Raw genomic sequence first — 23155 nt, forward strand, 5'->3', positions numbered from 1 at the left:
AATAGGTATTGTTACTGTCTGTAAGGTCTTATCAGTCCACACTGGAGCATGTGACTGAACTTTAAGCCACAAAGGGAGACCCCCCTTCCCTAGTTATGTTTGAGTACAGGGGGCAGAATAAATAAAGGCCAGAATGCTGATATCTGCATGACCTCGAGATCCCTGCCCTCGAGTCTAGCCAGCTTCTTCGGGACACAGCTGCACCTCAGTTACCTCGACCACAGCTGGGATTTGTGTAGTTAAGACAACTTTGGTTTTTCCTTTTTGTCCTTTCTGGCCTTCCTGTTTCTGGCACAGGTCTGATCCAATCCAGCCTGATCTGGTCCAGAGTGTTCCTTAATGGGTTTTAAGAGATGGTGCAGATCGTGCTGCTTTGGTTCTTCATGGCCTCCTTTGTCTTTATTTCTCTGGTGATCCGCCTCCTCCTGATACCTTCCAAGTACAAGCTTCGGTCAAACTGTCCGGCACACAGAGGAATGCTGACAAAAATACAAGCAAATACAACATTACAGGTGTTAGAAAGTCAAAATGCATAAAGCACAACTGATCGTTTACCAAATGATCAATTGCAGTCCAGTGAAAAAGAACCATCATTTAAGGCATGGATTTTTACATTGTAATATTTCAGCAACACTTTAATTTAACCCTTTGCTTAGGCTGCTGCCCCCGCGACCCGGCCCCGGACAAAGCGGATGAAGATGGATGGATGGATGGACTTTAATTTAACTGCAACCCACACAGTGCAACATGAACTTAATAAACCTGGGTAGGCCATCAAATTTGTATGACACAGAGCTACTGTTTTGTGACCACAGCTAAAGATTGTCAGGATTCTTTCACAATGATAACCTTTGCACTACCTACGAAAATCCACGACAGCACAGTTTATTACATCACTAAAGCCTGGAGCCTCTGGGGGACTCTCTTACTCTCCCCCTTTATATGTCACTGCTGCACGTAGTTTCATCCTGTTTGTGTTTCATTCTCTCTCTATTTTACTCTGTTCTGTCTTCTCAAGGCTGCTTCTGCTTGGGGATGACTTTTTCTTCCTTTATTTTCTAAATGCTTAGTCAAAGGAGATTCTTGGGTTTCTACTGATGCAGAGCTCTTAACCTTACAATACAAAGAGCTTGAGACTGACTACTACTGTGATTTGGTGTCACTAAAAAACCCATCTGAATCTGATCTAACATATTACTTCATAAATTGTGTTACTTGTTGAAAACTTGAATGGGATAACAGGAGTGGGAACCAAAAAAAAAGCTCTTATCTCTTTTCCCTAGACCCTGTGCCAGCGCCTAATCTCAATAAGTCTCCACACATGCCTACACCAGTGACTCTCTAGAAACAAGTGCTAGGCCCAAACGTGACACCGCTGAGAGTGAAGGCTCTCAGTCAAATAGGTCATAGTAAAAGGCAACTTTTACTTATGCCTTCTTTCAGGCTATTAAATTCCAACTTTATGTGAAATTAAATTTAATTGAAAAGGACTACAGCACTAAGGTGTATGTGTGAATGTTAGTGGGACTCACTTGTCTCTTCCTGGCCTGAGTTTGACCTGAAAGACACCAATGACAGGCCGGTGGTCCGAGGTCTTGATGTTTGAGCAGCTGGTATACATGAGTGTTTTTATGTCATTAGCCTGCCTGCTCCTGAATAGGATCCTGTCCTGTGAACACAGAGAGGTTCTATGTGTTTGAGAGCCACTTTAATAGAAATAACAAAGTGTTTTTAAAAAACTTAAGGCGTTTATCTTTTGTCATGTGCGACACGTCTTTGTTCTACTTACTGTGTATGAAGGTGTTCTCTGTTTAGAAGTGGTGTCATAGACATCGCGACCAATGTCAAATTTGTACGTGGGTAAGAAGTGTATTGATGCCTCTTGGAAACCTTTAAAGATTGACCCTGGAGGGACAAACAACTCACAGGATAAGAATCAATGGAAAACAACAACCTATTTCTATAAAAACTTTTGCAACTGTTTAGATGCATAAAAAATCATGTAGGGAAGAAAATCCAAGAAAGTTGGTTCTGCTCATCCAGTCGTTGCATTTCCTGTGGGAAAATCATTTTCATCACTCAGCCAAGCCACTTTTTCAGTCTGAAGTGACAAAATGTTTCTCCCACTGAAAGCGCGACGTCCAGATGAACAAAATCAACTTTCTGAGTTTTTGCAAATGTTGACGCTTTGGCTTCCTATGTGCATACCTTCCTTCATTTCCTTGGAGAGCTGATCGTGCTCCAGCAGAGGGCTCATATCGCCACCTACTGTGGAGCTTATGATGGCCTCCACCTCACTCCGGTCTTTATCCAGCCGAAAGTTAAAGTCTCCAAACCAGAAGACCTGATCGAATCTTGTAGTGACGTCAGCTGCAGTGAAAAATTATATTCCATCAATTTTCACTGAATACTGGCAATTAGTGTTATAAGCACTAAGATTTTAACCACATATAGATCATCAGTAACTGCTGGTACAAAGATGGCCATGGAAACAAATACAAAAATAGATTGTTATATTTATAGAGAAAAACCTTCCTGTACATTAGCCAGACCGCTTATTCCTTCCTCCTGCAAATAATCCTAAACCTAGGTGTCTAGGAATGTTTAATCTAATTACAGTTGTTGCAATCAATCATGTTGTGATTTGATTGAAAAAGAAGGACAATTAGAAAATGAATGCAATGTTTTAAGATTATTTGTCTTATCAGAATGAATGCATGCCACTTTTATACTGTTACATCTTTAAAAGATTAAGTATTCTGATGCATAAACCATCCAAATAGCTTTAACATTTTAAATTATTCACACAAAGTAGCTTCAGAGAGTCTTACATGGTGTGGAGCGGTACGGGTTGGTATCTGGAAGGCCTTTTGGAAGAGCTAGAGCCTCGACAATCTTGTTGTAATCAAGTATTCTCTCGTAGACTTTGGCATCACCGGCTGGGAGAAAAACAGAAAAACACATTAGAAATGTGCAACATTGGCCGGCTGTAGGGTTTAAATGCAATACACTAATGTGCAGTGTAAAAAAAAGCTTCTCTGACTTGGAAAAGCTGCTACTAACAGGTAAAATGGGAAGTAACGAAAAGGAAAGAAGTGCCAAAAAAGGTGAAGGCAATCCCCACTGCGCCTTTGGTCTTGATCTGCGAGATGATCCTCGTTGTGACTGTGGCGTGCTCCGCCTCTGTGCAAAAAAATAAAGAAGAAGAAAGGTAAATGGCGTGTATTTGTATAGCGCTTTTCAGGTGGTTCATGTCTGTGCACACAAATCAACATGTCACTACAACAAAATCCTTGTCACAATCCTCTGGCCAGTTATAGTAGGTGGAGCATTTCATCCAAAGCAACAAGGATATCAGTCGAGAGTTGTAAGTTGAAACTAAAGGATCTTTTCAAGTGTTTTGATATTCATATCGACTTGTAAACAGCATTTTAAGTATATTATAGAAAGGTTTAATCTAGAAAACTAAACATTCACAGCTTAGCTTTGATTATTTTTTTCAGATTTTAAAGCTCAAATAATTGATTAGTTAAGAAAATTAATTCAACAGTATAAAAGACCTATCTGAATTAAAGACTATTTAAACCTTTTAAAGCCTGTTTTGAGGAACAAGAAATCAATTTTAATCATTTAATACCTCCAGAAACCCTGTCTTTAAGACAACATGCTATTAAATACACAAGTCACCACAGAAATATGAGCAATTTAGAAATATCATTTCATAATCACCATCCCTCCTGAACTAATACGTAGAGTAGGACAGACCTGAGCAGAACCAGATGAGGTCTCTTCTGACAAATACAGTGAGATATAAAACACCATGTGAAGCTGCATATAACATGACATAGTAAGGTCCCAGACTCTCCTGAAGTCTGGTCTCCCACTCCCTCCTGCACACAAACAAAGTTACATATTAGTAAGCGGAAAATGAAAGCCATTACGGAGTAATTCATCATAATAACCGGCTTTTATTTAAAACATTAAATGATCCACCTGTCAGGACAGCCCTCCTGGACCCCAATAACATAAAAGTCTTGTGCAAATTCAGAGTCTGTTGGAAGGAGGAGATCATCTAAGTTGACTGGAAGGCCCTGAAAATGGCAGGAATTTGGTTATGATTCAGTTTCTCCATCAGAAAAACCTTTGTGAGAGATGCTGCAGGTCACAACATCCTCCCACCTTCTCTCCTTGCATGTTCCAAGTGGCGATGTAGATGCCAACTCTCCTGTCGGGGAAGAGGCGGTCCAGCTCCTCAGCCCCAAGCAAGGCACCACTACCCAGCACGCTGCCCTCCATAAAACTCCTGGATGACGAAAAGTAAAATCAGCACATATATCGAGTTTAATCACAGCTGTAAGGCTGCTATCTCTGAGGTCAGGTCAATAATTTATCTTTATAAGTATTAAAGCAGTGGACTAAGAACCATTTTACCACTCATCCTGTCAAAAACCCTGCTGAATCTCCTCACACCTATGTTCTTCTTTGCTCCAGTAATGGAGGCTGTTTATTCTTATTTGTGCATTTTTAGCTAAAGCAGCTCAGATGTTGATTTCTTTACCACAAAGTATCGCAGACTAACGTGTAAACATTTCAAATTTAGTTTGGAAAGAGGAATGAAAGATGAATGATGAAAGATGAATTAAATCTAACACAGCTTGCAGGGGAGCGTGGGGGTTTTGGAGCTAAAGTGTACTGTAATAAAGGAAAAATAGAAGGGTAATATGAGTATAAAGTGGGTGAGCTTAGAAAGGGCTCATCCAGACAAAAAAACAAAAACAAAACAAAAACACACCCCATCTTACTTCTTTTGTTTTTAAGTGTCACTAGCTTAATACCCTTGAAAGAGACTGGTAAGTAACTACAGTTTAACAGGAAGCTGAGTGCAGTTACTTTAATCTACAGGACATCTTACAATAGAGCCTTCAAATCCAGCACAAGGATGATGACTACAGGTGCATCTTTATATTACCTGCTAAACCTACCTGTTCCTCATATCCTGCGGTCTGATGGGGCTGAGTACGCTGTAGGTGGACCTCATGGAGTTGACAGAGGCACTATCCGACCCCATGTTCTCCAAAAGCCGGCTGTCGCTCAGGTTCCTGTGGAGCCTTTCTCCAAGCTTCTCTCTGGCCGGCATGGCATAATCCAAACAATCCCTGTCAATCCTATTAGCTGCCCTCAAAGTGGCTGACGCAAAGCTCTTCTCCAGAGCAGGCAGTGGTCCGGTGGGTTGCACCGGAGACAGGCGCACCTTGGCGGCCCTCCACTGCTGGACTGTAAGGTCGCTCTGCTGGCTGCGGGGTCTCCTTTCATAGTCAGAAAGACTACTCCCTCTGTCCCGGAAGGCTGGGGATCCAGTTGGAACAGCAGAATGGGGTCTCGCACTGGGATCCCGCTCATTCCTCACTGCAGCTGTACCCTGGATAACGAACCCACTTGGAGCTACAACAGTTTCATCCTCTTTAAGCGAGTCTGTGGAGGAGCCAGTCTCAGCTGGGTCGCTCAGACTCTCTTGGCTGTTTCTCAGCCTCCTGGTTCTCACAGTCTCCTCCAATGAAATGCTTTTGCTGGACTTCGACAGTCTGGGTAGCAAGGGGGGGCGGGGCTGATACGGACTGATCCCTTCCCCTGTGTTTCTAAGCCTAAGGTCATCCTTGTGCCCGTTGGTGGATTTTACATCTACTATGGAGGTATTGAGTTTGCTGCTGTCATTGGCAATTGAGTCTCCTTTACCAGGAGCCTCACAGGAGTGATGGAGGGGGCCGTCCTCTCCATCCTCAGTCATCCTCTTCTCATGTCTGAGTCCAGCTGTGGTGAGGTGGATGAAGCGCTCTCATTTTCAAGTGGCACAAGACCTGTTCAGACACACGGCGGAGTTTGTTTTACTGACATGGCCTTCAAACGATCACTTTACTGTCTGATATACGTTCTGATATCAGCCACGGCAGAGGGTTACTGCATCAAATACCCAATCAGTGGAAACAACAAACATTTTTGATTTCAAGCAATTAAAAGCAAGAGCTGTAGCTAAAAAAGACAAAGCACATGAGCTAACGCAATTACTGCTTGTTTCAACAACTTTAATGCTGAACGAAAAGTCCCGTTAAAGTCTACTTTAACAATTCTACTTAAGCCATCATCTAAATCACGTTTACATACACAACAATGTCATCTGTTAAGCTTTTCTCTTCACTGGATAACAACCTGCAGCTGCAGCTAACAAAGCTAAAATGCTAAAGCTGTGCTAACTATTGCCTAAAGCGTACGTTTCTGTGACCACATTAACAAACGGATAACTTTGGTAGTTTCTGTCGTTTGCACTAACAATTTATGTCTCTTTTATCAGGCTGAAAGTAAAGCTACCTTTTGTGCACTGTTGGTGTCAGGGAGACTGACTAAAAGTAGCTCCGTGACTTCCTTAGCAACGCTTGACAACACAGATTTCTGTTACCAAGAGAGTCGCAGTCTGAACTCAGCATGTATCACAGCGCCCCTGTGTGCTAAGAAGGGGTATTACTTCCATACCTGTGCGTCAACTACTAGGATAACCACCTGCTTTCTCATTTCTGCAGCTTACACATCTTCGAATAATTTCCAGGGAGCTTCTTCTTATACGAGGAGAGAGGACTCCAGGCAACAGACATCTGACCTAAATTAGCCTACTAAGAGGCTAATTTTTACTAAATTTACACTGTAGCTCAATGTGCTGGCATTAGAACTCTGTAACACTGTGAGTGCACATTTTCAAAAGATAAGTATTAGTAATACTTAAAAAACAAAAAGACAAGGCAACTCACCTCTCAGAACATCACCAAAGTTATTGACAACACTGCTCAAATCCAAAGTCCATCCTGCGCTCCTACTCCCTTCCTCTTTTGAGCACCACTTTTTTTGCTTTGGCTCTCTAAATATATCATTTAAAATGCCAAGAAAAAAATGTTATATAATTGACATCAAAAGACTCATGGGTGTTTTATAAAAATGACAGAGAACAAAGGTCAGGAAGCACAAGTAACATGCCCACCCCTCATCAAAATGTCATAAAACATGCCTATTTTAATCAGTGTAGTGTAATACGATTGAGTAGATATTTGCAGCTACAATTTAATTTCTAATTCTCTTACAATTTGTCCACTTTGCCTCACATCACAATCAAGAGCATAGCCTTTGTTCTCAGCGAGTAGACCTAAAGATGACCTAAGCTTTGATCTGCTCAGATCAAAGCTTAGATCATATATATATATATATATATATATATATATATATATATATATATATATATATATATATATATATATATATCCAGTATATATTTGAATGATGTATTTAAAAGTATTAGTCAGCTTACAAAGATTTTTTTAAAGAAACATACTATGGGGCTATAAATTATAATGCTTTAAATTATAATCCAGTCAGATACATTTACTAGTTATTTGGCCATAGTCAGATGATAAAGAATTACGTTTATGGACTCTGAACTTAAACTTCTGACTTTTATTTACTCAATCGCTCAATATTATTGTGCACTACATTGCTAATATCCAAGATCCTCTGTTCTTTAAGTAACTTATTTTGCCGTCATTAGTTTAGCTCAGTTGATTGAAAAAAAAAATGCTTGTCTGGGTGTTTTCATGAAAAGACAAAAGCTTTTCCATTCACTACAACACGTTAAAGTCAGTCACTTTACAAATAGCACAAAGAAACGGCAGAAAAACGCTGCTGCTGACAAAACAGTGTAAGTCACACTGAATAAACAATGTCAAGGTGTGACCTCCGATTGTTAACCCTTTCACCCATTCCCTGACCCTGTGATGTACGAGAACCGCAGCTGAATGGATTTTCTAAGCTCGCTGGCCCCTGGAAATGTGGACAAAACCCTTCATATTCAGTGCATGTCTATGACACAGCTGCTGACTCAGGAGGTTTGGACAATGGGCTGGTGCGGTCGGGTCTAGTATAAAAGGAAAGGGTTAAACCAGGTAGGATACAGTTTGGTGCAAGAGCAGAAACATCAGCAGCAACCAGCAGCTCAACCAGCAGCTCAGCCAGCAGCCCAATAATCAGCAATATGACTACCACTGGAATGAACATGATGAGCAGGGTAAGAGAATTGCCTTTAAGGTCTTAAACATGTGTTTATAAAAATATAATATTTATATTTGTAACAGCAACCAATCATGAGGTGTGGCACGAATGGTGTATCGTATAATTTTCCTCCGCTTTAAAGCATCTCTGAGTCCTATTTTTGCTTTCCAGCCAGAGCCTGTGCTTGTTTGGTTCAGTAACTACAGCTTGCAGATATTTCTTCTAGTAAAAAAGCTCTAAAATTCTAAGCCAACAAAATAGAAACAGACTTTGCGAGATAAAATGTCACTATGTACATATTAGCTTCTGTTAAGAGCTTCTCTCATGAGCTGAACAGCTCAGTAAGAGAACTTTGCTGTGCTTTGAGTGCCCATCTGACTCTGTGGATTCAAATGTGTGCACTTCTTGTATAAATGATTTATACTGCTGCTGGGTCTGACCTGATAAAACTAGATTAGTTACCTTTATAGAAAAATCATAGATCGCTCATTCAGACATGGAGCTGACACATTAAGAGTTAACAGAAAGGTATAAATGTCTAAATTGATTTATTCCTCATTAGAAGTTTAAAGCTGCACCTGAACTTTCTACTTAACAGCACTACTGTTGAACTCACCAATTCTTTCAGCTTCAAAAATTAAATGCCTCACATGTGCTCGTTTCCTCTCTCTCCTCAGATCATCTTCTACGAGGACAGGAACTTCCTGGGTCGTTCCTATGAGGTCATGAACGACTGCCCTGACATGTCCTCCTACCTGAGCAGGTGCCACTCCTGCAGGGTTGAGAGAGGCTGCTTCATGGTGTACGACCGCACCAACTACATGGGCAACCAGTACTTCCTGAGGAGGGGTGAATATTCTGACTACATGAGCATGATGGGGATGAACGACTGCATCAGGTCCTGCCGTATGATCCCCATGGTAAGATTTTACGCCAGTCGTCATTTACCCTGGATGACATCATTAAAATACTCTGAGTTAAATCCATTTGTCTTCTGCCTCACAGTACAGGGGATCCTACAGGATGAGGATCTACGAGAGAGAGAACTTTGGTGGTCAGATGTATGAGCTGATGGACGACTGTGATAACATCATGGACCGTTACCGCATGTCCAACTGCATGTCCTGCAATGTGATGGATGGCCACTGGCTGATGTACGAGCAGCCCCACTACAGAGGCAGAATGATGTACATGAGGCCTGGAGAGTACAGGAGCTTCATGAACATGGGATTCAGCGGCATGAGGTTCATGAGCATGAGGCGCATCAATGACTCCTGCTACTAGGCTGTCTTTGCACTAAATAAAGCTGTCATGAACTGAACTACTGGTGTGTTTAAGTCATGGATTATTTTGAGTAGATTTTGAGTACTTACGTTCATTCAGAAATTCTAACGTTTCAGTAATTCAGAAGAAGCAAGTCATTTGCTTTTTATTCTTATTTTCAAACCACATTCTTTCAAAAATCAACTACAAGTGAAATTTGTGCAACCTTTTAGCACAAAATGTTCACTTATATGTACCACAACTTCACTGTCACAGTGAACCTCTTATAACCTTCTTTTCATATCTTTTTACATTAATAGCCATAGACTGTGGGGCCCAAATTTAGCTCACTGGGATGAGCCAAATGGCTGAAATCGGCAGGCCCAGGTTCAAATATGACCATTGCCACATGTCTTCCCCTCTCTCTCCCTCTGCTTTCCTGTCACTCTTCACTGCATCTATCAAAAAAAATAATTAAAAATTAAAAGGCAAAACAAACCCCAAAAAAACCAAAACATAGACTGTATATTAAAGATGGAAGTAGACATTTATTGTTTAGTTATATTCTGGTCTTGAGCCTAGCCTTTTCACCAGGGGGGCTAAATAAGAGAAACCCTGAGACATTTCAGTTTGATACAACAGAGACCCAAAGCATAGTTTGCTTTTTTGACCCCTCTACTCTAACTGGGACTCAAATTAAAAAAAAAAAATGAACATCATATTCTATTCATTAAGGCTTCAAGCTAGAGACTGAGAGCATGAGCACTTTAGAAAAGTGTTTATTGAGGGTAAGAACATTCATTTTCTCTGGTTGTAAACAGTCTTCTTTGTAACCAGAAGAGTCGCCCTCTGCTGGCCATTAGAAAGAATACAGATTTAACTTACAGGCTTATAGGTTACTGGTATGACATTTTTGATTTCTTCTAGAAGGATACTTTAGTTTTTTACAGTATTTGTAGACTTCACCCTTTGTGAAGACTATCTTTCCACAGAACCAAAACACACACTGAGTACTTATGCTTGTAAAGAGCAGTAAGTGTTTCTGAGCATGCTGTAAGAAGGAGGCCTTCATTTAGAGTCACTGTAAATTTCTGGGCCTGTAACTATCTGTAAAGCATTTTGTTTAATAGCAGAGAAATCATAATACATGATGCTGATCTGCAGCTTTGTTGTTTATAAAACAATAGTTGCAATTGTTGAAATAAAGGAAGTTTAGTCTCACTCTGAGTAGAACTAAAACAGTTGTGTCTAGAGTCTTCTATAGTAAACTTGGACAATGGCATGTAAATACTTGCATAGCTGAAATTCTCTGATTATATTTACATTGTACCAGTTAGGTTTCAGCGTGAGTTGTTATTAGATCCAAATGTTATTGTTGGACCACCTAGGTTTGTTTCTGCAAGACTGTTTCCCTCAGTCCTGTTCTCATTAGAGCAAAAGAATAGAGCAGGCATACAGGTAAGCACCCTGAAAGCACAGTGTATATACAGCAGCTACATAATAACAATATGCACATGGTCTGTTTTTATTCTCTATTTGTTGTTCTGACATATTGATATATCTCAACAACCATGACATTTGGTGATGGCGTGCATGTTTTCTGAATTTTCACATGGCCTAACAGCAGTTGATTCTATCATTTCAGTACAAAGAAATTAATTACAAGACACCAAGATTCATCAGGTCCATGCAACATTTTCCCAATTTTCTGTTGTCAAGTTTTGCTGTGGCCCATCTGCTTCAAAGTTTGATGTGTAGCACATTCAGAGATGCTCTTCTGCATATTGTGGTTGTAAAGCAGTCTAGTCTGTATTTCGTGGTCCCAGTAGATCACGAGTTTCTCAACTATCAAGACCATTTGGCACCAACAGCTACACCACTTTCTTTTTTTTTCTTTTATAAAAAGGTACTTTAATTTAGCAATACACACAAACAAAAAAAAAAACCCAAACACCCCCCCCCCCCCAAAAAAAAAACAACAACAAAAAAAAACAACCAAACAAACAAAGATACTACGCACTACCGATGACATAATGGCACAGTGAAACCCGCAGATCTGCTCGGTCTGGGGGAGCTCCCCTCCACCTCTTTACAGGTCCCATGTCGTTAGGTTTTTACTACTGTCCACTCAGCACTTTACAGTCCATCCCTGATCATATTCGGAAGGGTATTTCCAGTCTCTTTTATAAACTACCTTAAAAAAAAAAAACTAAAAAAAAAAACGTGACCACGTCCTTAGCAGACCTTCCTTCTTCCAGTAGTTGTGTGAATATCTCATCCCACGTTACCACCTTCAACAAATCTCTCCCACATCCTCCAGTTTTTATGAAATTGGTCCATTTTGAGGTTTAAAAAAAAGTAAATTTTTCCATTCTATATATTTCCTCCATTATTCCTATCCAATCTTTCTTTGTTGGGGGCTCTTTCTCCAGCCACCTCCTGGTAAGCGCTTTTTTGCCAAGCTACACCACTTTCATAGTCACTTAAATCTGTTGCTTGGTCATTTTAACTCTAGATGCCTAAATGTGTCTAGCTAATTAGATGTTTGTGTTAACAAACAGCTGATCAAAGTAGCTGGTGAGTGTATTCTGTTATAATGGTGGATGCTCCTATTAAATATGGTCAAACCTTCAAATAATGAGGCCAGGATGTTGAAGAAATCTTTATGAGCCAAACGCTCAGGCTTCAGGCAGCTCTAAATAACACAGTTTATTTCTGCTCTTGTGATATCAGTATGAAGGGATGTCTTGTTTATTCGAATACTGAATAAACTAAGGGGGGCACCAAGGCCTAATATAACATGGAGCTGGAAAACAAGTTAGCCTGTCCCTTTAAGTGATTCTTAAATTATTGTTTGACTTAAAGTCACCTTTTTTTTTAATTCATGGTTCTGTTCACGGAGCAGTTTTCACTTTTAACTCTGACACTGTTTTAATTTAGACGAGAGAGAAAACAATTTTTGACTGTTTTAATATTGATGTAATGTGCACATAACCTGCATACTACAGAAAAAATGTCACCCTCCATGATGCCCTATTATAGCCTCTGTTAAAAAACGTGTACGTCTACCATTACAGAACTCAAACTACTACGGTGCTTAAAGACAGCCACAAAGAGCCGTCAGTATGGCTGTAGACTCTTAATCCTGTGAAAGTGATGAGAAGTAATGTCTGTTGTATGAGGATGACATACTAAAATTTAGATTTTGGTTTGTTTTCGTTAATTGTCCTGCGTGGGTCCTCGTTTAAATTAGTGATATAAAAGTCTCAACAATAACGACAAAAGAAATATGCACAATTCACTGCCTGTCTCGTAATTTTTTTAGTTCCCATTCCTCCGAGGAGCATATTAGCAGTGCATGTCTTTCTATCATTCTTTCTCACTCTTCTTTCTTTCCTTTCCACTCTTCCTCCAGAGAACAGCCAATCCAGTGAGCAAGCAGGGAATCGATGCCCTGATACAAGATTCAGCCTAATGAGGATCAGAAACATCTTAATAAAGACCCATAATCCACCACTTAATCCCTCATTACAGAATCATCTGCATTCTCTCGTCCTGCTCCGTACCGCCGCAGCGACAGCACATTCTGGTCCATTGTTCTGCTTCGCCTCATCTCTCACCCAGGGCTACGTCTCCCTTTGTCTCCCTTCGGTGTCAGTTATATTTGATCTGCTCTCATTAGACTTTCAGACGAGGGCCTGAAAATAGTGCTTTTGTGAGCACTTCTATGCTATCTCTTGTCTGAAATGGAAAATGAGACATATGCTTAATGAGGAAAGGATGGACTGGGACCTGCCGTCTGACAGCGAGATAGGAAGCGTATTGTGTGGAGGAAGTGCTGTGACCGATACTGTTAAAGGACACACTTTCTAGGCAACATCCGTGTCAGTAATTATGACTTCTGAGAATGTGAAAATTACTGTGAAGTGAGACAGATGGATTAACGTTTCATGCTGAACCCTGGAGACACTCGGAGTCGAGGTTTTTACTTTTGTGCAGCATTAACAAAAAAGTTACAGGAGTTTTACATATACTTCGTGCTATGGAAAGCTAGTTTCACCTTAGAAATACACAAATGTATTGTGTACGTAACACGAAAATAAACAAAAGCATGTGAAACATAATATTATTACGATTGTATGACTAAATGCAATGACAAAAAAACTTAAGTAAAGATAAAGTTTCTTACAAAAGAATACCTGAAAGAGCTCTAAATACTCTAACTTCTGCCCACAAAACCTGGAAAGAGTCATACTCATATTATCCATGTTAAATATCAGTGATAGCCTTTAGCATGGCCTGATCAATGCAGAAATAATAATACAGTAATCCTCTCTGTAAAGTGCATGGAGAGCAGTGCTGTGTAAATGTGTAAAGACATAGCCACCAAAACATCCTCTACTTTTTATTGAGGTCCTCTGTTAACTCCTCAAATTGGACATTTTCACAGTCATCATGTTAGAAATTTTGAAACATGATAAACAATGGGTGGATCTGGCTGAAAAATGGAGAACACTGCATATTCATATGATAGTGACTTAAAAGCATGCTCCACTTTATCCTCCTTTGTGACTCAAATGAAAACCATAATTTACAAAAATAACATCATATAAATTAAATAAAAAGTCAAACCTATCAACTGAGACTGTGAACTCATGAGAAAAGCTTTTACTGTGATCATAGTTCAGCGGAGTCAAGGCTTTAACAAGAGACAACAAGAGACATTTCCCTCTGCTAGCCATTAGAATTAATAATAAATTATAATACTTTTGCCTTGGATTCATTTTTTAAATATGGCCTGGTTCTGCTTTTTCTTCCTGCAGGCGTTTTTCCGTCACCATAGCAGTTCCTAATAGGGGGGTCATATGATTGTAACCAAGGGTCCAAAACACAGGGACCATCACAGTTTGTCCTGATGGTCCAAATGGGCAAACTGTTTTCTATTCAAATCTCTCCAGACCCTGAGCTACAAATAGAGTTCAACATACCCAGGGTATCTTTCTGTTATCTAAATTAACTTCTCTAAGTTATCGCAGGGTTACAAAAAGTTATTTTCAAGAGCGAAATAATCTATGAAAACTATACCTATTCCACAAAATTAGGAAATATAATTAATAATAAGTAAAACAAATGCAACATTGCTCATAATAGTTTCATTTGTTGAGATCTTACCTTTTTGTTTGTACAGCAAAATATCATGCTATGACTCCCGTGGATGCGAATAGTTATCATGAAAATGCCAGGCACTATTTGCCCCCTCCACACTAACAATATGCATGGAGACAAACATGCAGTATTCCAATTTACTCTAACAAAGGGGGTTAATGTGGACTTATGTGTCAAGAGAAAAGGAGAAATCTCACTTCCTTTAGCTAGGAGATGATCCTCAAGAGGGTCAGATAATTAGCCCCGTGAAGGTGTGGAGAGGGCTGATTCCTAACTAGTATTACCCCTCCCTCATCATTACTCTGTGTGCTGAGGTGATAGGAGGTGGAGGGGGATAAAACAAAACAAATAAAACTCATTAAAGGGGCCTGTGTGGCTACAAATTCCCCTCTGCAGCATGCTAACACTCCGCAGACGTCAATAGCTCTGGTCAGAGGTATCATCGTTATTCTGCCTAGGTATGAACTCAGATCAAAGCCTTGTATAGTTCGTTGCCTCTTAACCTGAGGCGGCATTCTCAAAATCAGAGCCCCTTGTTTGGCAGGTTTCCATTTTTTACTCTCTGATTAAAGCCTGTGGAGACCCAGAAAATCACTCTGCATAGCAAATCCTGAGATGAAAAAAAATCCAAATGATTTCTCCAACAATGCACCCATGGCATTTTGTTATTTTAAAGAATGGAGTTAATTTTTGATGATGCAAAACAGATGAGGGCTCTTTGTAGTTGTGTAAAAGAAACTAGCTAAATCCTCAAGGAAAGTTGTTTTCATGTACAGTGACAACGTCAGCATCAAGGAGCCACGGGCCTGATTTTACACATATTTCTAACCTGTGGAGCAATATGGCTTCAAGAAAAGTTTCACCAGTTTGGATTATCCCAAAATTTGGTTCTAACCTTTTATGTTTTCAGAGGATCGGCCAAAATGTATTTAGTTATTTTCTCGTGGAAGATGTGTATATGTTTTATTTATTTATTTATTTAAAGGCATCTATCAATTCCTAATGGCTTCATGTACTGTGAGAAGTTGACCACGTGTTGTATGAGTTGTATGAGTCCTGGGTCAAGCACAGCCATAACGTGAAAACTGCTAAAGGTTATACGGACCCAAGTAAGAAGGATCAGCAGGACAGGCAGCATTTTACCAGCATAGAAAGTTAATGAGGCTGTTAGTATATCTAATCTTTTTGTGCAGAAGAGTTCTGTTTCATCCAAGCTGTACTGAAGTTTGAATCTATAGGAAAACACAGACTTTTACTAGAATCAGGGCCTCTTTAAAGCTATAGACTTTGAGTATACTCAAAGGTTAGAAGATCATTGTGAGTATGATAATACAAGCATTTATCTCAAATAAAATTATAAGATTCTATTATAAGAAAAATAAGATTCTTCATCTGGTGCTATTGTTATGTCTAAATTTGTCAAAATGATAAATGTGCTCTAAAGCAGGACTCGTGCAGACAAGTTCAAAAGGTTTCTTAAGTAATGGTGACACTGAAGGTGAACTCTGTCGTGGGAATTCCTGGGGACAGTTCAGAGGACTGGAGACCATGAGAAGAGGGGAGAGATAGGCTAGCCTTGGTTAGCCCACTGACATCAGCTCCACAGAATTTTTCCAGATAGTGTTACAGGGAGTGCAGAATTATTAGGCAAATGAGTATTTTGTCCACATCATCCTCTTCATGCATGTTGTCTTACTCCAAGCTGTATAGGCTCGAAAGCCTACTACCAATTAAGCATATTAGGTGATGTGCATCTCTGTAATGAGAAGGGGTGTGGTCTAATGACATCAACACCCTATATCAGGTGTGCATAATTATTAGGCAACTTCCTTTCCTTTGGCAAAATGGGTCAAAAGAAGGACTTGACAGGCTCAAAAAAGTCAAAAATAGTGAGATATCTTGCAGAGGGATGCAGCAGTCTCAAAATTGCAAAGCTTCTGAAGCGTGATCATCGAACAATCAAGCGTTTCATTCAAAATAGTCAACAGGGTCGCAAGAAGCGTGTGGAAAAACCAAGGCGCAAAATAACTGCCCATGAACTGAGAAAAGTCAAGCGTGCAGCTGCCAAGATGCCACTTGCCACCAGTTTGGCCATATTTCAGAGCTGCAACATCACTGGAGTGCCCAAAAGCACAAGGTGTGCAATACTCAGAGACATGGCCAAGGTAAGAAAGGCTGAAAGACGACCACCACTGAACAAGACACACAAGCTGAAACGTCAAGACTGGGCCAAGAAATATCTCAAGACTGGTTTTTCTAAGGTTTTATGGACTGATGAAATGAGAGTGAGTCTTGATGGGCCAGATGGATGGGCCCGTGGCTGGATTGGTAAAGGGCAGAGAGCTCCAGTCCGACTCAGACGCCAGCAAGGTGGAGGTGGAGTACTGGTTTGGGCTGGTATCATCAAAGATGAGCTTGTGGGGCCTTTTCGGGTTGAGGATGGAGTCAAGCTCAACTCCCAGTCCTACTGCCAGTTTCTGGAAGACACCTTCTTCAAGCAGTGGTACAGGAAGAAGTCTGCATCCTTCAAGAAAAACATGATTTTCATGCAGGACAATGCTCCATCACATGCGTCCAAACTAATGACATGGCCTCCTTGTTCACCTGATCTGAACCCCATTGAGAACCTGTGGTCCATCATCAAATGTGAGATTTACAAGGAGGGAAAACAGTACACCTCTCTGAACAGTGTCTGGGAGGCTGTGGTTGCTGCTGCACGCAATGTTGATGGTGAACAGATCCAAACACTGACAGAATCCATGGATGGCAGGCTTTTGAGTGTCCTTGCAAAGAAAGGTGGCTATATTGGTCGCTGATTTGTTTTTGTTTTGTTTTTGAATGTCAGAAATGTATATTTGTGAATGCGGAGATGTTATATTGGTTTCACTGGTAAAAATAAATAATTGAAATGGGTATATATTTGTTTTTTGTTAAGTTGCCTAATAATTATGCACAGTAATAGTCACCTGCACACACAGATATCCCCCTAAAATAGCTAAAACTGAAAACAAACTAAAAACTACTTCCAAAAACATTCAGCTTTGATATTAATGAGTTTTTTGGGTTCATTGAGAACATGGTTGTTGTTCAATGATAAAATTATTCCTCAAAAATACAACTTGCCTAATAATTCTGCACTCCCTGTATATGAGATTGCTTACTTGATCATTCTGGGAAACATACTTGAAGTGGGCCACTGGTCTGTTTGCCACAGTGGGGAAGTCAACAGGCAGGTGAGCTGTCAGTTTTTTGAGAAAGAATTCAAGAAGGTACAGACCAGCTCAACAGGGACAGGAATGAGAGTTCCCCACACAGGGAACTCTCTGAAACAAAAAAACTTAAAACAACAGGAGAATCATAGAGGAGCCTGATTACCACTATAAGGAGGCAGAGAATCTATTGGAGATCAAACGTTGGAGCTGGTCCTTAAGTAAAAGCAAAAGATGAGATTCACAAGTAAAAGATGTGACAGGTAAAGATCAGGAATCTTAAACTCCACTCACCGGCACCTAGAAACTCAACCTGGATTTGGAGGGAATAAAACCCAAATAACATAGATGAAGACACCTAGATTTTTCTTACTTTTGTGGTTTTAGTGGTATTAATTAGTAAATGTTAGTATGTTAAAACATTAAAGAGTGGCAGTCACTGTTACATGTTCATGTTAGCATTGATTTTGTGAGTATTTTACGATTTAGCTCAAGGCCCCTCTGCTTTTTTCATACTTTTTCTTGCTGTTTTTGTGAGTCATATATTTAAAAAAAAAATCATGCTGAATTGATGTTAATATAAAACTTTAGCTTGTCTTGAGAATATGAAGTGAACAGCGAGTCAGAGTTTGAAACTTTTCCTGAGGTGATGTTTTGCCCCAACATGCAAGGTGCACTTCACATCTTCTCCATCAGCTCTTCCAGGTCTTCTCCTAAATGACCCCATTAGATATATTCTGAGAACAATGTTTAGTGTTTTTGTATTTATTTTATTTGTATTTGTTTAACCTGTACTGTGTCACAATTTTATCAAGTAGAATCACGGTCTGTTGTACATTAGCTTTGCAAAGGTGAGCGCTATATACTACAGGCTCCTCTGGTTAGTCTTTTTCTTTTCTTCTTTATTATTAACATTATTATTTGTGTGGTTATACAATGTCGACAGGAGGTGGAGGTCAGGTTGGCAAAAGAGAGGAGTTGGAATAATGGCATAAAGTGAAGAAGGAGAAGGACAAGAAAAAGAAAAGGTCCAGGGGGCAGGGCCGAGGAGGATGTACTGTGTAATTTTTCCTCCATATGTATGATGGCCTCATGACATCCTGACAGCTTGAGCTCATCTGTACAAATAACTCCATTTACTCCTGCTCACACTTTTTGTTTAGCCCATAAGAAACAGAGGCAGGTGCAGGGGTTTTGTCCTTAGGGCAGTATACAGCTGTGACAACTCTAACTGCTATAACACACACACACACACACACACACACACACACACACACACACACACACACACACACAGAGAGAGAGAGAGAGAGAGAGAGAGAACATGTGCCAACAAACATGCTGTTCATTAATCACGCATAATAGCATCTCCAGCTAACAGACAGCAGGCACAGGTTACAGGCCTCAGGCATATTACTGCAGGTGTGATCATGGGCCCACCTGTTATACAGAAGGGATCAGAGTTTGCCGGCACTTAAACTTTAATGTGTTTAATGTAAAAGAATAAGTGAAAGTAAAAACAGCACAGTGGAACTTCTGGAAAAGAGTCAAAAGTTGAGTGAATGGTTTAACTTTCTACAACGAAGCAGTTAAAAGAGTTGGGAGAACTCTTTGTTAACTCCTTATGAATGTCTTTGAGGTCTGTGTTTCTCTATAGTTTATATGGACAGTAAAAGGGCCAAGATTTCTGTGATCTGTAAAGTTCCCCTATGAACACGCTATGGAGTGTTTATGTCACCAACATAGATGGAGACATATAGAAAGGCAGGAGTTTTGTGCCATATTTAACCAGTTATTTATGTTTGGCTGTGACTCTGCTTAAGATTCTGAAATTGGAATAAATGAACACAATTTGAACAAAAAAGAACAACAACTTTGTTTAGCCATTGTAAGAGGAGGCTGGGGGACAGAATCATTGTATTTCCCACATGTATCAAAGAGATACTTTTTATACATAGGACTTTGATACATAGTTTCCTTATAGTATGGTAAAAAATGTATTTTAGACACATCTGCAAGTGACTTCTGCAATCACATCATAATTATAAGAATATTCATCTTGCGGCACACTTTTATAGTCCCTTGCAACTTGCAACAGCTGGATCTGTCATTCGTTTTTTGTTAAATTTGGCTTTTCACCTTCTAAGCAGGATTTTTTCAAACATTTCAAAGGTGTTTGGGGAGGAATGTTTCCTGTTACAACTTGTGCAAAAGCGAGGACCACAAAAAAAAAAGGAAAAAAAAGATGAAGAAAAACAGAATTCTGACCTCAACCTCCTCCACCACCTGCTCATTGGTTGGGTACAAGCCCCTGCGGGTTGGGCATGCATCACCAGGGGGAAAATATAACTGAAACTTTAGTATTACCAAAAATACTAAATCAGCTGTTAAATATTTCCCTATTGTGTATATTTATTCATTGTGTTTGTGTTTTAAATACTGTCTGTTTTAAGCTGTGAACTACTGCACAGAATGTTGTTGTGTGACTGCATAATCACAATAAAGCCTCTTTAAAGAAACAGAATATTTTCTTGCCTTTCTCTTGGATCTGACTTTGCTCAGATATATATAAGGTGCCAACGCTGTCCTCACTTCCTGGGCCTCCCCTCCTCTGTTTCCAGGCATCGCTGATAACGGCCCAGATCTGCAGCAGGAATGTGGGCTCTGGCGCTGTGTGTTTCCCTCTGAGTATTTGTCCAGGTCAGCTTTGACTGTGTGTTTGTTGCAGTTGGAAGGCTTGGGAGAGAAACAAACACTGCGCTCCAGTCTGTTGTAAAACCAGATGCCCAGGAAGTGGTGAATGGAGAGTGGATGTGGCAGTAATGGGAGAGAGAGCTGAGACCATTGTGTTCTAATGCACTATTGTGTTCTAATGCATATACTACATCCCTCCACACACACACACACACACACACACACACACACACACACACACACACACACACACACACACACACACCCTGCTGCACTGGTTAGCAGTATTTGGGTCAAACATTGAACTCTGACCTCTGACCTTTTAATGGAGCCACAAGTTAGTTAAAACTTCAAGAGAAAGTTATTTAATAAGCTTGAGGTTTCTTATGTGTTTGTGTTTGTTTTGTTTTTGAGTTATTTTTTAATCATCATAAATGATTTTTTTATGAAGGCCATATAAAGGCAAATTAACTTGCTTCCCATTAGATAGTTTTCAAATATTTACTGTGTTTTTACCTTATGAATGGTTACATTTATTTAATATTAAATAAATTTGAATCCAAGTTCAGCACTATTTATACCTTCATTCATGTCATCAGCTACTATCTGTTTCTTTTTCTGCTTAACATCATTCACCACATATACTCTGACTGTCTGTGGTGGCTATTTTGTGACCCATACAAAACAGATGCTATAAAATGCTGGGCAAACTGAGTGAGGTGATCATTCTTCGTGGGTTTGTCTCTACAAGGAACACCATTTGTGTAAATAGAAATTCAGGTTTTGCCATATCAGCTCTTTATGTGTCCATTATGTTTTACTTTTGACCTCAACCTGCATGTTTATTTTGTTTAAATGAGGGCCTCATTATGAGCTGAGAGACTCCCTCATCTGATTAACCTCTGCCCTTTACGACCTTTGATGAGGTAAACACTTTTTACATCAGCACTCAAGTTCATTTGTTGAGAAAATGTTTCAGTCATTGGAATAAAAAAAACCAAATGAAATTCCAATTCACTGCAAGTTTTCCACAGCAGTGAACTCCAGTTAAGGGTTAAGTGTGCTTTAGTGTTCCCTGTAAGACTTTCAATGACCTCATATGACCTCTAATAACACAAAGCAGACCTTTGACTTTGGCCAGGCTTTTGTTTTCTATGCAGAAAGCTCCTCTTTAACCAGTAAATCAGCATCCATGTTGTATGGCAGATGCAGCTGATTTGGCTTCAGGCAGTTGTGGTGTGAAGATACTCATGGGGCCCTAATGACCTGCAGCAACCTTTGACCTGAGCCCAGGCCCTTTAATATAACCAGCAGATCAGTTCCATATGGTGATTCAGAGAGAGATGCCACTTACAGTAATGTATTCAGAGCTCTACTTAAGTCTGGATAAGTGGAACATACCAAACCTTCTGGTGGTGATAGGAATTTATTTTGCTGTAAATGATGATGGTATAATTCGTCATCATAAGTGTGTGGGAGAAAGATCAAGATCAAGATTAACACTTTTTTAATGTCACAAATGTCAAACTCTACATTTTAAAGTCTAAGAGAGTTTGCAAACTTATTATGCATCTTATCTGTGCCCTCAGTCATACACTGACAGATTATCACTATCTTGCGTGGGCAATGCTGTTGACACAGCTGCAGTCTGGGCGTAAACTAACGTGTTCAGGATGCACCTCGTCGCTGCCCGCCAGCCCGACAGCCCGACAGCTTCACACAAAAAATAAAACAGAGACTGGAAAGATTATCTCGCACATGCCCAGGGTGTGAAAACAGTCTCTGTAACTTTCTTTGACCTGAAAAGGAAAATGTCAGTGACTTTACGGTCACTCTTTTGTCAGTGGTGGAACAATTTTCATAACATCTTAAAATGAGCCCTTAGTTTTCAACAGAAAGGAGCTTTTCTCTTTTTTGGCTTGTGCAGCTTGACAGCTATGAGAGCTGTGACAGTTGTCTACTTCTATTATACACTGATTCTATTTATAATTCTACTTATACACTGATCCATTAGTATAAAATCATCCATGGCAGAAAGTGCCTTTAATTTTGTCATATACTGTACTTCTACTCAAAATGCCTGATCTTTGCTGTGTCATAACTTTAACTTCTGTAAAGCTACCACCTCTGCATCTCCAGACACAGCAGGCACTGCATCAAGAAGTCAAACTGCCTCTTCTTAGTCAATATTGACTTGGCCAGGAGGGGGCAGTGGCACCATTACTGGCTTTGCACAATGCTGCACAGCACTCTGCCCAGATCTCTTTCATGAAGCTTGAAACATCTGAAACAAAACCTGACTCGTGAGTCAACTCTGACCTTTGGTTGATAACAGATCAGAGACCCCGCCGGGATTTTTCTCCTTTCCTCTGGTATCTTCAGGTGCCAGGAAAGCTCTGCCCTGTAGGCAGATAGGGAGAGAGGAAGGCACTGTGGTGTATAAACTGCCCTTTGTCTAGCTCTTTACCTTGTCCTCCAGCTGAGCTCATAGATTCAGCTTTGTGTGAGTGTGGGGTGTAATGTACCCAGAGACAATGGTATCAGATTGGTGCTCCTCGGGGACAAATGTTGAGAGACCTATATTTAACACTGTATATCCATGTGTTGTGTTTCGGAGGAGTATAGGGTTGGCTGTATTGTATGTGCTGGTGAGGGGCTAGTAGATGAGAGGACATCCTCCTCTCTGAAAAATGTAACAGGTGCCACACAGATGGGATTTCCCCAAGGATCAATAGGGA

At 40.1% G+C, this 23155-nt stretch overlaps 2 protein-coding genes across 2 annotated transcripts; one reads left to right on the plus strand and one right to left on the minus strand.

Moving 5' to 3' along the window:
- Positions 1-249: 249 nt before the first annotated feature.
- Positions 250-6452, minus strand: inpp5e (inositol polyphosphate-5-phosphatase E). Its single transcript, XM_085476144.1, has 11 exons — positions 6364-6452; positions 4983-5855; positions 4180-4303; positions 3994-4091; positions 3766-3890; positions 3064-3183; positions 2832-2939; positions 2209-2370; positions 1790-1905; positions 1533-1669; positions 250-479 (listed from the first exon to the last, which is right to left on the minus strand). The coding sequence occupies exons 2-11, from the start codon at positions 5783-5785 to the stop codon at positions 347-349; spliced, it is 1926 nt and encodes a 641-aa protein (XP_085332270.1). The 5' UTR covers positions 5786-5855; positions 6364-6452; the 3' UTR covers positions 250-346.
- A 1270-nt stretch (positions 6453-7722) lies between these two features.
- Positions 7723-9369, plus strand: LOC146697417 (gamma-crystallin M2-like). The gene is made up of 3 exons (XM_085476146.1): positions 7723-8101; positions 8763-9005; positions 9091-9369. Exons 1-3 carry the CDS (start codon positions 8069-8071, stop codon positions 9367-9369), a joined length of 555 nt encoding a protein of 184 aa, XP_085332272.1. The 5' UTR covers positions 7723-8068.
- Positions 9370-23155: the final 13786 nt, after the last annotated feature.

Source organism: Copadichromis virginalis, linkage group LG12 (assembly GCF_057382275.1).
Source record: "Copadichromis virginalis isolate Kocher_CV1m ecotype Utaka linkage group LG12, C_Virginalis_male_GT1.1, whole genome shotgun sequence".
Taxonomy (NCBI): Eukaryota; Metazoa; Chordata; class Actinopteri; order Cichliformes; family Cichlidae; genus Copadichromis; species Copadichromis virginalis.